Here is a 15,499-nt window from a genome sequence, read left to right as displayed (position 1 = left end):
TTGGAATCTCATCGACACATTCGCCAGGCAGTCTCAAGGTTGCATTGCCTGTTAGGAAGCTTGGGGCGCTCCCAATACAAGGGCATGTGGTTAACATTTGCATTGTCTGCCAGTTCCCTCTCTCACTCTCCTTCCCAGTCTTCACTTCTCTTCTTCCACTGCACCTCCACTGTCTTACTCCAGTTCCCAGTCAATTCCTTCTGATAGCTCTGTTGTCATTTCCTTCTTTCCATTTTCCATAATTACCCTTTGATCAAATGCCCCTTCCTTTGATATCTCTCTGCATGGATTAAGGTAAGTGTCTTGGCTAAGATCGCTTAAGCAACACTTATTTCCAACTCCCTGACCAATTCTGGCTTCATGAAGGCTATAGCTCCACCCTTAAGTGTAACGGATTATGTCTCAGGTCCAGGCAACTTGGTCTTCCCACTTCACCTTTCCAACCACTGTCATACCCATGTGTCACCTCTGCTGTTACTGATTTTTCCTTTAACTTGGCCCACTTTTTAATTTAGAAGCATTGATTTAAATGTCCACCACTAAGTAATAACACTGAACTATTAGATTTGATATGCTAGCTATGTAAACTAAATTCCCATCTTTTGACATAAAAGTGTGTGTGTGTGTGTATGCATGTGTGTGTGGGGGGGGTATGTTCCCAGGTGGATGTGACCCAGATGTGACCTTTTCTAGCCTCCTTTCTGACTCAGAAACCCCTACTTCCTCTCGGAGGAGTGGCATCCACACTGGGCCTGAACATGTCCTGCGTGGTGAGAGGCAGTGTTTCTCCTGCTTGGCTGGGCTCCAGCATAGGATGCTTTTTTCTTTGCCCTCAGACTACACACACTTCCCTGGTGTCTGCCTTAGCTCCCAGCATCTCTGGCATCTCTGAACATCTCTCCCTCTCTCCCCAATCCTCTCTGCTCTGAAAGGTGAAGAAGGAGGTTTTTGCTTGCCAGTTGGCAGGGGTCCTGCAGGTCTCTCAAATCAGAAACGCCCGAGGGCTCCCATATATGGTGGGAGGGATGGAAAGACCTTGAACAACAAAGAGGAGAAGGGGCAGGAGAAAGTGGGATGCACAGAAAAGGGCAGTCATTCTGGTGTAGGAACTGCTATCCTTACTGTTGAGTTGCTGATATGCTGCCAACGCTGAGAACGTCTGAGCAGGAAGAACTGGAGAGCAGATTCCCCTTAGCTCTTAAAAGTAACCAAAGCTAGAAGCTTGCTCCTCTCCCAATTACATTACAAAGAAATAACTGGTTTAAATCTATTAGAAGTGAGTAAAGTGTCCAACATATGTCCCAGGTCCTCTCAGGATTGCCTTAAATCTATTTATTGTGCACTATTTCTAACAAGACGGAAGGAGCAAGCCAGAAACTTCCTTTAAATAGAACAGAACCTCACGTGCTTTACTAACCTCTTTAATCATCATTTCTTTAAGAAATAGAGTTCTGGGGACACATCCACTCATCAGGACATACCAGTATCTCAAGGGAGGTGGGATAGCAGCTTGAAAAAGCATATTCAAAATTACTTCTAGCTAGGATGAATCCTGCTTCATAAATTCTAGAGTGCAGGAAATACTCCTATATTTTCTCGCCCTTAAATCAACTTAAGGCCAACCTTGAACCCTTGCTTTGCTGCCATAATGGGGTAGGGACCAGTTCACCACTGTTGCTCATGTACACACACCACCCAGCAGCAACATTCCAGAATTGCCATCTTATACAGAACAAAAAATTTCAGGAAGGTCTGCAAGGTCTGAGCTACCTTCTGGAAAAGAGGACAGAGAAATGTGCTGGGTAAACAAATATTTAAGCTAGATTTTCCATCAGCTAATTGTCTAATTGGAATGCCCCCCTCTCCCTGAAAAATCTTACTGGCACTATAATAGGAACAGTGGGAAAATGTATAAATTTTTTTGGCTACTAGGGTGGCTTGAAAAGAGTGAGAGGAATAGTTTTCTAACTTAAATCTTAATTTTTTAAAATTGCTTTCAGAGGGGAAGGGGGAGAGAGAGAGATGGAAACATTTATGATGAGTGAGAATCATTGACCAGCTGCCTCCTACATGCCCCCTACTGGGAATCGTGCCCACAACCCCGGCATGTGCCCTTGACTGTAATGGAACCCTTTAGTCCACAGGCCAACGCTCTATCCACTGTGCAAAACCAGCTAAGGCGGAATAGTTTTCTAAACCTAGAAACCAGAAAACTCAGGACTAGAAGTTACTGAAATAACTCCTTTCATCTATACCTCACTCAGATACCTGCAGGGGCTGTAACACTGAGCCTGGTGTTCTTTGCCCAAATATGATGAATTTGTGGGAAACAAAAGCTCTTAAAGGAACCACAAAACTCAAAGAGGGATTTTTCTGGAGCTTTCCTTCCTCAACGGAATTTCTCTTTCCACCTTAGAGTGGATGTTAGTGTATTTTCCCTCTTTCAACTTTCTCTGCTCTTTCCATTTGCCTCATTCTTAGGGATTTTCCTTTATCCTAACCAATACAGATCTACACATATCAGTTACTCTCACTAGTCATTCTATTTCTTTGTTTGTGAACTCTAACAGCTGTGCCTTCAGGCAGCTTCTACTTCCTACTATACAAAAATCTATGAAGCAAGGGAAAGATGCTAATTTGAAATCTCCATAGAACAGTTTCAATGAATAATTCAATTATTTATTAGGGTTAATGCAACAAATTATTGTCATTTTACAGAGAGGTGAACTAATAAATGATAACTAATATTATAATAATAAGCTTACATAACATCCACATTGTTCTCCCCTGGGGTAGGTGTTGATGAAGATAGTTCTCTTTTTGGTGGATTTTTTCTTTTTCTTTTTAAAATTTCTTCATCCTTTCTCTACTCCCTTTCATTTCACAAATTAAAAAAAAGCCCTGCTTTGGCCAGTATGGCCCGGTTGGTTGAGTGTGGACCCGTGCACCAAGAGGTTGCCAGTTCAATTCCAAATCTGGGCACATGTGGGGTTGAGGGGTCAGTCCCCAGTGGGTAGCGATCAGGAGGTGGCTCAATCAATGTTTCTCTCTCTCATCAATGCTTCTCTGTCTCTCTCCCTCTCCCTTCCTCTCTCTCTCAAATCAAAATTTAAAATAAGTAAATAAATAAATAAATAAATAAATAGATAAAGCCCTAAAGTTAATTATGCCAGCTATCGTTCCTGCATGTGCTTATGCTACCCAGAGGCTACAATGGGGAGTGTGTAGACTGATGGGTTCACTGGGTATCTAAGGGTATGGATGAGGCCCAGCCTGTTCAGCCTCCCCCTGCCTTTCTATTTAAAATGGCATAAACAGAAAGTCTGGGGAAAAAAGACGTGTGAAGGAGTAAATCAAGCAACACAAAAAAGAAAGTTGGTTGTGCCCTGGGTGCATAAAGAACATGTAAATCATTAATAAGTATTATTATGGAAAAGAGCTAACTCACAGATTATAATAAATGTACTTGATGCAATTATAATAGAACTCAACTAAGTTCATCACTGATGGAGACTAATACTATGTCTCAAAATTGTAATTATTTGAAATTCAAAGGGAAGAAATTAAATAACCAATGTCTTTCCCATTTTATAGTAAATGACATCAATTTGATCAGAAATGTGGTTTTATTTTTCTTTGTTATCTGGTCTATAAAACAAGTATGATTGCAGCAAAATTACTTGAGGTCACTTGTAATAAAAAAGTATATGACTTAGAAAATACCCTCCATTCCTGCCAATTTATTTTAAATTGTGTTTATTCCAAGTTATTTTCATAAAATTGCTGCTAATATCACAATGAAGGAGAATAACTAATTTTAGATCAACTTAGGTAAGTTTAATTATGATCCCCATAATGAGAAACACTATTCTAAAACCAGCTTAACAAAGTGGTACCATTTAACCAACAATTCGACATTTAACAAACAATTCTCAGTTAGGGAGCTGTTCTGGGGACATGAAGAAATAGGGGTTGAAGAAAATAGGGGTTTAATGCTCCAGTTGGCCCATTTTTGTTAGATATTTCTTGCTAAAATCATCCATGAAGGGGTGGAGGCAGAAAAATATAGAGGGAGGGAGGGAGGCAGAGAGAGAGAGAGAGAGGGAGAGAGAGAGAGAGAGAGGAAATATTTTTCTAGGGCTTTGTGATAAACAAATATATTTATAAGAAAACATCAGCCATGAAAATGTCTTTTAACCCTTGGTATCTATAGCTGTTGTCCTAAATAGTAAACTGAAAATACACAGACCATACTGAAAACTTTAGAGAGAATTTCTGTTTTTGTGTGTGTGTGTTTGTTTGGGGTTTTTTTTTGGGGGGGGATGGGGAGCGGGTCTTAATTTGACATGAGATGCCATCTTTGGAGGCGGGCGGTGTTTGCATTTATTCTGAGGTTGGTGAGGGCACTGATTCCACTCACTCACAGCGTGGGACGCTCTCAGGAGCAGCAGTCCTGCCGCATGCGGGCCTGAGGCTCTCCCAGGGCCCACGAAGAGGGAATGGACAGCACCGCACAGTAGAGAGATTCTCAGCAAACTTGTAAAAAGAATGGCTCCGGGAGGAAACGTGGATGGCATGCACAGTAATGAATACTTACATAAATGTCTGCACCATAAAATCCATCCTGGTAAACAACACTGCAAGGGTGCACACACAAAGAGAAACATCCATATTAGTGCGTTTCCCCATGCAGACACACCACCCCCGCACTGGCGAAGTTAGTCTGGTCACGAGATCCAAAACACAGGAACTGAAGAGAGTTTCCACTTTGGTTAAGGAGGTTGGAGACAACAGGAGGCGGGCAGGCTGAGAAAATTAGGCTGGTTCAGGGTGGCCCACAATCAGGACCTGGTGGTGAGAGTACCAGACTTCCCTCCCTCTCAGGAGGGGTGTAGAAGTGCAGGCAGGGCTGAGGTTTATTTCAAGTGGCCTAGACAGATACAAGAGTCGGAGTTCACAGTCAAACTGTATAGTCCCCCTGCCCCGAGGGAAAAATCATCCCCTTAAAATACATGATTGATAAGGGTGGGGGGCCCAGATTGTTACATTCTCAATACGGTTATAGCTGGATGACCTTAGGGGAGCTGGACAATACAGATGATTCCAGAAATGTTCTTCTGTATTCTTTCACACGGTGGTATTATATCTGATAATTCCCTGTATGTGTGTGAAAAAATATGTGTGTGTTTGTGTGCATTTATGGGTATAAATGTGTGTATGTGAGTGCGAAATATGTATTTTGGGGGTGTGTGTGAATGCACATATGTGTGTTAGTGTGTATATGCCAATTCACGCATGTGCACACATGTGTTCATGTGTATACCTTGCCCATGTACACATATGTACACGAATGTATATCACTTTTTTAATGTGTCTAGTAGTGTGCTGGCAATCTGCTTATGTGTACTCATACATGTACATGCACATGCATGTTTCTGTGTGGGCATGTTTATGTAAATTATACCCAGACTAAGCAAAGCCCCACATTATGACTGAACAGCCTGGCCTTGAGCATCTCTCTGATCACTGTGCATATAGTCATCCCAGAGACAAGGGACCTCACAGGAAGGGGAGAACAAGAGATCCTGGAATTCTCCAGAAATTTCTTGGTATACCTTGAGTGAAACTACCAGGAAAAGAAGCTCACAGCTCCACCATCATGGGAAACTGACTTAAAATTCCTAAGTATTAAAATGGGTTTAATGAGGTTCTTAGGCAGCTTGCACATTTCATAGGCTTCGTGAGGGTCACAGGATGACCTTGAATATAAAAACACGTGTTTCTACATGCATGTTTTCCGAAGGCTGGTAGTGTAATTAATAACCTTCCCTAATATCTCCCCATGGAGTTTACACATGATTTATGAGTCTGGCAAAGGACCAATGAGCCCCATCATTGAATGGAGCTGTGGTTTGAACAAAAGCACAACTTTGATTACCAAAGGTTTCCAGCAGGTTTGGTGGCAGGGTGGAACTGCAGGTAAGCCAAGCAAATTGAGCCAAAGGAGAGCACTTCACAACACACACCCACACGCACACACAGCAGTGACACTGGTTTGCTGGAGAACACTGTAGTGTGCTTCTCAGAGCTTTTCAGAGTTGACTGGCGAAACCCCAAGTACCATTATCCTTAAAAAGGAGGCAGGGATTTCACACGCTAAGGAGGTTGGTGAGAATCGCTTTAAGCTGTTTTCATTTTGATCAAAAGGGCTACAGTTCAAGAGAGCACTTGTCAAGCAGCACAAAACCCTAATCCCAGATGCTGAGGTGTGCGCATCCCGAGCTAGGCTTTGAATTCTGTGTCAGCGTTTCCAACAGAAGAAGATAGTGTCTGTTGAGGGTCAGAAGGCAGGGCCAGCCTCTGCCAACAGATCAGAGGACGCAGAACAGATCTGATGCAACAGGGGAGAGCAACCAATATTTAGTTTGGGCCCAGAACCACAGAGCGGATCATTTAGCCGTAGCAAAACAGCTTCTGTCCCATTCTTTCATGCCATCATGCCTTTGCACATGCTGTTCCTTGCGCTGGGAATGGCTTTTCTGCCAACATCCTCACCAAAAGCAGATACACCATTCAAGAGCCAAGTTAGACAGGGACCACAATGGCATCTGGGTCAAATTTCAGCCTCGCCCATTGGACTAGTTACTCACGCTACCTGAGCTTCAGTTACTCATCTGTAAAATGGGGAAAGAGGCACCTCAAGGGAGGAGCCAGTGAGATCTACTACAAAGAAATGGGTCACATGCTTGACATCACAGCTCTAATGGAACATCACCGTTGCTATGACCTGTATCCAATGCTCACCCAAAGCAGAGCTATTTCTCCCTCCTGTAAATGCCAACCTCACATTTTTTGCTCCTCCCTCGGTAAAATAATTTTATATATTGGTCAAATATTAAATGTACTTGTGTATGGGCCTCATTCCACATTGAAGTTGCACCCAATTAGCTTACTCCACATTCTATCCTGCTTATGGCTGAACATGTTGCTTTCTACCCAAGAGCTGTAAAATAAATGCCTACTGACTGAGTATTGCCACATCTTAAAGGGGAGGTAACAGAAGATGGCACAGAGTAATTAACTGACTTAGTAACTCCAGGTTGACTTAGTGAATTAGGAAGAGACATCCTACAGCTTTAAGTTTGTTTCTGATCTGGTTACACAGCACCAATGACTGTTGCCAGTGGATGAGGAGAAGGTGAATAGGATTAAAAAACTGGACCCTGGCATAAGAGACCAGAGAAAGAGGCTGGACAGAACGGGATCCAGCTGTGAATATTAATGCCTTCATGTACAAACATGGGGAATAATGCTTTTTTCTAACTATCTGTGGAGGACCCAGTCTGTGTCTGCTCTTCTGAAAACACAGGCGCCCCTCGGAGGGACTGTGGCTCGGTTCCAGACACTGCAACAAAGCGAGTGTCACTTAAAGAGGCATAATTGCTTTGTTGGGAAGTGTCTTCACTTCAACTTGTAAAAAAATGCAACATGTGTGAAATGCAATAAAGGGAGATGACAAGGCGAGGTCTGCCTGTGAGGGAGTGAGGCTGGACCTGAGGTCTGTCCCAGTGGACACACAGTGTGGACCGGGTGTGAGTGGGGCCGAGCTCTGGCTGGGAAAGAGGCCCCTTCTTTCACCAGGACAGGTCCTTGTGCACTGGGGCAGGCTGTGTGCTTCCTGCAGAGCCTATTTGGGCCAACAGCTCCCAGAGTGAGGCAAGGCGGGCCCTGATGTTTGTTCAGGACGGTAACCTAGTCACCATGCTTTGCCCTCCAACGTGGCCATGGAAAATGACTTGGGGACTCTGGCATCCCATGCTTATGAGACAGAACTAAAGAGAAAATGCGGCCTAACATCCTCATTCTGATAAGCTCAAACCAACTAGGTCCCTGCTGTTGCTTCCTATAGTCTTACCACTGTGCCAAGGCTCAGAGGGCAGAGAGAGTGAATCCACTCGCTACACCCACCCTCGGAGAGCTCTCGGGGAGTGGGCACTCAGTCACAAAGCTACGTGCATGAACGGCCAATGGCAGCTGTGATGGGTGCTGCGGAGGAGAGGGACAATGGCACCCTGAAAGTGAAGTGGAAGGAGGGGGGCTAGCAACAGAGGGCAGGGAACCGGAGGAAATGCCACAGAAATCTCAAAGGCCGAGCCAGGTAGAGAGCAGGAAGAGCAGGGCAGACATAGGGGACAGCCCAGCGTCTGGAGGGTGCGGGGCTCCTCAGAGGGCCTGCGGGAAGGGCCTCTTTCAGCTTTGGGAGGCCCCGCAGGAAGTGGTGGCTTCACTGAGAAAGGAAATCAAGAATTCTAGCTGCTGTGATAAACCACACGGTGTAGGGATTGTTTGTTTTCACCGAGTGCAACACCTGCACGTTTTGGAGAGAAATGAATGAGAGGCTGGGTGATCTACCTTCATGAAAGCTCTAAAAAAATGAGGAACCGAAATGGTTGTCCTCACTGGCAGTGTGAAATGAAGCCACTTTGGGGGCGTCAGTTTCACCAAAATGCTATGTGTGTTCCTCCTCTCCTCCCTCCTCCCCCCCCTCCCCCGGCCACTAAGCTATAGGTAATAGCACCAGTACAAGTACTATCAGTCTTTACATTGATTGAGCGATGGCTCTGTGTCAGCCTGTAAGCTAAGGGTGTTGTGCTCATTATCCCACTTAATTTCATAGCACCCCTTCGAGATGGACAGTATTGTGGTCACCGCTTTGGGTCTAAAGAAACTGAAGAGGAGAGAGCTAGGTAGTGACTAGGCTGGGATTCCAGCCAGGTGGTCTTGGCTTCACAGCCCCAACTTTTAACGGCTCTGGCAAGCAGCAGCGGTCAAACTTCAGCGCACATCCGAACCACCTGGAGGGCCTGTTCCAACAGATGGCTGGGCCCCCACCCAGCCCAGAGGCCCTGAATCCATAGATATGAAGGGGGGTATGTGTCGAAGAATTTGCATTTTTAACAAGTAACAGGTGACGCTGTTGCTGGTCCAAAGACTAATAGACTCATTGCTCCATGAAACACCCCCCCCCACCATGTGTTTACGTTTGAAAATCAGCTTCCGAGGTCCTATCCTAAATGGAAGCTGGTTATAGAAAGCTCTGACAAAGTCTCATGCTGGTTTCCATGAATACAGCCAAACACTTGTTTTGAAAGCCCCGTGAAACAGATGCAACGGATTTGCAGGGCAGGGAGAAGGGGTCAATGTCTAGTCTGCATCTATAGATGAACCACGGCCCAGTCACAAGAGAAGGGAGGAGCCGTCATGCATTGAACCGGTGCAGCTGATGTTATTGCAAAGACGGTCTGGCTAGCCATGCAAAGGTAATTGTATTGCTTGTCAATCACCGTGGCACTGCAGTGTGCTTTTGCAAGAACATAGTGCAAATGCACGTCTCATTTTCTTAGAAAGGTAATAACTAGTTAAATATGTGGATGAATGCAAGCAGGGAATGACTGCACTATAGCAAATTAGTTTATTTTAAAAAAGGAAAGAAAAAGAATAGGATGCCCGAAGTGTACAATGTGTTTGTGTAATATAATATAGTCTCCCCCACAAATACATTTTTGAAGGAAAGGTTATTTAACACTGCTCTTCCTTCTTGCCCCTTCTAAGTGCAATAAATTAAAATTTCAAAGCGTTCAAATCTAGCTGTTTTTAAGTAGATATCAGGTGGGTCCATGAACTTCTGGCACCATTCGTATAGAAGTGTGTGTGTGTGTGTGTGTGTGTGTGTGTGTGTAAATACATCAACATTTTCCAAAGGAAAATTCATATTTTAATTAGATTATCAAAGGCATCTATGACATCATACTCTCCCCACAAATTTAAGAACCATTGATTTGTATTTGTCTATAAATGCACTCAATTAAGAGGATTTTTAAAAATATTAGGTTACACTTCAAAACTGGCTGAGAATCTGAATAAGAATTGATACCAAAAACAAAAAGCTGGACAGAATCCTGGAAAATATTTGAGAATGGGTAGTGATGACTTTAGTTCTAGTGTTTATATTAAATTGGAAAGTGCCTAAGTAGCAGTTACTATATAGTCTGAGAAGCAGACATTTAAAAATGAAAACCGAAAAGCATGGTTGATTTACAGACAGAAATGTGCATACACAGTCCTAGAGGCTGGTTATCCAAGGTTTTAGGACCTAAATTCTAGGATCCAAAAGCATTCTCAAAAAACGTATATATGGGTTGATTCTTGCACTAGCTACCTTTCAGAAGTACTCTCCTGGGATACTACCGTATCTGTCCTATACCCAGAGTAGCCCTGAGTCTCCTCAAAATACTTCTTAAGCTAACTCTGAGAAGTTGCACATAAATGTATCATAATTAATTATCTAAGAAAGTGCAGAATATTACACGTACAGATATCCAACCAACCACTGCCAAAACCCTATAGCAGATGCTGATGCTTGGACTGGAATAATTTTAAAAATCTCCCATGATACTCCATTAGAGCACTCTTCTTTAGCCCCATACAATATGCATGGTACATAGTAGGTGCTTCATAAGTAGCTGGTTTGTAATTACTTAACTACTTAAGAACAGGAAGGGGTGAAGCCAATCTCATGAGATCCCTTTGGGAGTGAATGGGGTTTAGTTGCTGTCATCTAACATCAGAGAAAGTACTGAGTCTAGGGGCTACCGTCCATCTTCATCCACAAACCATCAGTCTGCAAGCTCCACTGATGCTAATTACCCAAAGGGTAATTTCTCCCAGCTATAAGTCACAGGAAGACACACTGACATTAGGGCTTCTCTAGCAAAATTAACCCCAGGATCAAATGCAAAGGGAAATATGGAAAACTTGCTTCATTCAGGTCTTGTGGAGACTATTCACTAGTTAATATTTTATGTACAATCTACATATTCCACAAACTATTGAAGTGAGCTGTGCAAATCAAAGCCATCTCTGTGGGTTGTGGTGAATGCCAATCTGAACTGCAGGCGCCTCCCAGCAAAGGAGTAAGTGGTGCAACACAGAGAGGGACAAAGGAGCAGTAACTGCATCACCCTCAATAACATTAGCTATAGTTCACTGAACTTGAATCATATGATGGACCCTCCTTACTAAGTTGTAGCCTTATATGGATCTCCTATCCCATCCCCTATCAACTCAATGGAGGCAGACACAATCTTCACTCTCCTGTTAAGGCAATTCACTTATACAGGTTAAGTCAGCTACCCAGGGTAGTATGACGTAGAATGGTTTGTGGTGGTGGTGGTGGTGGGGGTAATCTCATCTTCCCCAGAAGCATTTTTTAGTACTGTAACAATCTTATAGACCAGTGGTCGGCAAACTGCAGCTCATGAGCCACATGCGGCTCTTTGGCCCCTTGAATGTGGCCATGAAGTTTCAATTGCACTGTATGTGCGCACCCGCACTTGGTATTTTGTGGAAGAGCTACACTCAAGGGGCCGCAGTTTGCCGACCACTGTTATAGACTGTGTAAACATTAGATTTCTAACTCATCACTCATTCTCATTCAGTGGATTCTGGTAATCCTTAGGGGGCTGGCTGTCTCAGTCCAGGATTTTGCGTTCATTTTTAGGATCCCTTCATGGTCCAAGTAGAGCCTCTGTAGCCCCAGACCCTGAAGGGACTGGTCATGTTTTAATGTCCCAAGATATTTCTATTTAGGTATGTAAGAAAGAGGAATAGAGCCCCTCCATAACCTGTGTTCCTCACTTGCTGAGAGGGACTTCAGAAAGAGTCAGGATGCAGAGGGAGAACCAAATCAACAAAAGGAAATAGATGGCTCCTTGGTGTGCCCTCCTGGATACCTATCTTGGTGATGGATACTCCAAGGCTCACCAGTGGCTCCACAAAAGCTGCCATGGAGGTTGTGTGGGACCGTTTTATATCTCTTGGAAAAAACAATATGGAAACTGTACATGGATGTTGGATAAATGACACATTTTTGGTTGGAATTTTAATAACAAAGTATATGCATATTGGATACTTGATGAAGAACAGAGTTTAGGTTGGCAGTCTTCAACTAGTGATAAGGGGAAAATAATTTTTTTTTAATAAATGCAGTTTGCTAGCCAACGTCTTAGGAAAGATGGGGGTCACTGGGTGTGAGGGAGAATCATAGACTGGGACCTTAACGTGGACATTTAGGAAATGATTGGCCATAAATGTGACCTCTATCTCTTCTCTTCCTAGCACTTGGGTGTTTAGAAGCTTCTCTAAACGTCCAAGTCCTTCCTTGGTGCTCACACAACACCCTACCTTATCACATTTACTGAAATTGTTCGCTTACATGGCACCCTTTGCCCCCCACCGGAAGAAATTCCTCCAAGGGAGCCATTTGCCTCAGTGGCCTCAGTGCAAGGCAGTGCATGCAATTGAGAAAAGGAGTGTTGAGCTAAACTGGACATTAGCAAAGACATCAGTCAAATCTAGAATTCATCCTCCAAAGGAGGCAAACAGCTACAGGAGATCCACACTATCTCCTGGACCACCCGAATCCCGACAATGTCACTTCCTGAAACGGTAGTGGGTTTCCAACCTCTTTGCCACTCAACCCAAGATCAGGGCCCTCTCTCCTCCAGCCAATCTCTGCTCTTCTCTGTAAGGTGAGCTGCCCTCTGACGTCTTCTGTAGCTTAAGCCAAACAAGCCAGAGGAAAAGGGAAGCCACCATTTAAGATGCTGGGTTCATGCCTTTGCATTCAGAGCTAATTTGTCCAGCCAATTTGTAATCCAGCAAAACACCAGGCAACTGGCTGAATGTCCTCCTTTTACACCAGCACTTTGCTCTTATGGAAGTTGCAGGCATGGACACACACACACCTAGCCCTTCTGCTCTTTCTATTCCTCCCATCTTAAGAACTTTACCTTACTACTAAACATGGGTTCAGAATTCCAGTCAACATTGTCAGCAAAAAGGCACAATCCACCATTATAAACAAAATAATTAGAGCTATCACTGGGATATTAAAATTAAATCATGTCCAAAGCAGTCACAAACACATTGCTTCACCATTTGGAGACGCCTGTGTCTCTCCCTGGCGAACATGGCATTAATTAGCTATGCATGGTTATTCCCCACAAAGAGCAAGTTCATTATAAGTTAGCAAATTTCAATTTTACAGCAGGTGTGTTATTCTGAGACTTTTATAAATTGTTCATGTGAGGATAAGCCATATAATTTTACTTTATTTTTTTCTGTTCAATATAGTAGTGAGATACTGAGGGTACATATACCGGAAAGCTACAATTACCAGCTACCAAGATAATGTTTTCCAGGCAAACTAATGGGGTATAAACATGCAATTTTGTATTTATGGCTTATGAATCTTGCTTTAGTAATCACATGAGCCTAGCGGGTAACGTGTTTTGTTTTGTTTTTTCTTCATAACTCATTATATGACCTTGGGAATAACAAGTTTTTACTTCTGCCTTTCTGGATCTACAAAATAGGCTTAATACTGTGGGGGCTGAAGATAATGATTATACTGTCAGTAATGCCTTATATCACATGGTCAAATACATGAGGCTTAGGACATGAAGATACATTATATTGGATGGTGGGGAGAATTTAGGGCCAATTCATCCTTGGTTTATTATTCACCATATTTTCAGCACAATTTCTTTTTCTTTTTTTGGTGGTGTTTCATCTACTAAGAAACTTGGAATTGGCCTACCTCTAATGACAACACCAGAAACAATGGACTTTGTCTTATTTCTCTGCCTTTACCCCCCTCTTCCTGACAATTTCATCTGCTTTCATTTCTCTATTGTCTTAGCTTTGTCTCACTGCATTTGTTTCCAAAACACTTCAAATGCTGTCCTTTGGAGTGGGTGAGATATGAATAAATATTTCAGTCAGTATAATAGATGATCTGGGCTGATTCAAATTTTCTAAAAGATTTCTAAACAACAGAGCTATAAAAAAAATGTGTTCAACCCTTTTCACATAGTCCTGAATACAGCCATATTCTTTCTATAGACAAGAAAGCCAGGCACCGGCCAGGGAAGCCTCCTGCCAGGCTGTCCTGGGCATACCTGAGTTTTCCTTAGAGCAGCATGATTGGTAGTTAGGGCCCCATCACTCTCTGCATGGGGAGAGGGACCGCTCTGTGCACTGTAGGATGTTTACTGCATCCCTGGCCTCTGCCCACTGGGTGTCATTGCATCTCCCAGCTCCTGCTGTGACAACCAAAGAATGTCTCCAGATATTACAAATGTCCCCTGAGGATCACTGCCTCAGAGACATCCCTCTCTCCCCAGCTCTGAGTGTGCAGGAATGTTCCAGGAGGATCCCTTAACAGGAAGGTAAAAGGAAAGCATCTCAAGGTTGAAGCCTGCCACACCAGTACCAATTTTTCCCTGAGCATTCACCACCATTCCTGGATAGTCTCTTGGTGATACCAAAGTCCATGACAGGAATACCCAACTGGCAATGGGGGTCACATGAACTTGCATTTCCTTGCAGAGGGGAAACAAAGACAAATGCCATTTTGGAAAATCCAGCTAAAACGAGTCTTAATTCCAATTTCATTGAACTTGTGAATGTTTGCATGGACTCCACACCTAATTTTCTCTTCCCAGCAAGGGCTCCTAAACCTTGAAGCTCAAGGTATCTTAGGGGAGGGGAGCAAGACCACGCCAGTGATTTTTATGTGTGAAAAGCCTCATGTCCCTCCATGGGCAGATTCAAGGGGCCAATGTGATCCAACCTCCTTAATAACCAGATGTTTGCAATCATCAGAAATACATCTCTGGCTGTAACCATTTCTCTGTTCTCCAGCATTCAGTCTCAAAGAGAATTTACATAACAACATGTGACATGTAGGATGCTTAAAGGCACCAACCATGACAGGACAAATTACACTCATTTTTCAATACTCTTTGCAAGGTGCTCCACTGCAGGCGCCGGGCCGCATGCTGGGCGTTCTGGTGGGGCGGTCAAGACCAGCATGCGCAAACAGGAGGGGCGGTGCAGGGAGGCCCGCCCCGGAGGCAGCCCACTTACCCTCCGTAGGCAGGGATGGGGGGCGGGGGCGCCGCGGCCCGAAAGGTGTTGTACACGGTGCGGCCACGGCCTCGCAGGTGCGCCCCTCGGTAGGCGGCCGCGGCGGTGGCGGCTGGATACGGAAAGCCGGGCACTGCAGGGCGAGAGGAGAGAGCAAGGCAAAGGCTTTTAGATCCACACCAACCATTGCGGGAACCTCCCATCCAGACCTTCCTTCCTGCAGACCAAGGCTGGACAACCCCGCCCCCCAACGCCCCTCTCCCCCCCCCCCCCACACACACACACATACACACACACACTTCCAGGAGCCAGGGGTCTAAAGGTGGCAGCTGGCAGGGGTCAAGGGCCAAGGGCAATTCCAGAGAGGATGGGCTAGTTAAGACGGTGGTCACAGTGCCTAAGACAATGTGCCAAATGAAAACACTGACAAACAATTCTTAAATACAGGATTAAAGCTCATTGCACAGACAATTTTTTAAGGTGGATTGCAATATGTATATGCAATGTG

At 44.1% G+C, this 15,499-nt stretch overlaps 1 protein-coding gene across 29 annotated transcripts in view; it reads right to left on the bottom strand.

The window, feature by feature from the left end:
• RBFOX1 (RNA binding fox-1 homolog 1) overlaps positions 1-15,499 on the bottom strand; it is a 1,463,300-nt gene that overhangs the window by 45,164 nt on the left and 1,402,637 nt on the right. For 16 of the 29 annotated variants that reach the window (XM_059693106.1, XM_059693100.1, XM_059693095.1 and 13 more), the window contains one exon: positions 14,992-15,124. In XM_059693106.1, coding sequence (XP_059549089.1) covers positions 14,992-15,124 — 133 coding nt within the window. Of the gene's footprint in view, positions 1-4,597; positions 4,638-14,991; positions 15,125-15,499 lie in introns of all 29 variants that reach the window. The other 13 variants (XM_059693122.1, XM_059693101.1, XM_059693123.1 and 10 more) reach the window with 1 other exon arrangement.

The sequence above is a fragment of the Myotis daubentonii genome, chromosome 4, assembly GCF_963259705.1.
Source record: "Myotis daubentonii chromosome 4, mMyoDau2.1, whole genome shotgun sequence".
Lineage (NCBI taxonomy): Eukaryota > Metazoa > Chordata > Mammalia > Chiroptera > Vespertilionidae > Myotis > Myotis daubentonii.
This window is presented reverse-complemented; position numbering and strand designations above follow the sequence as displayed.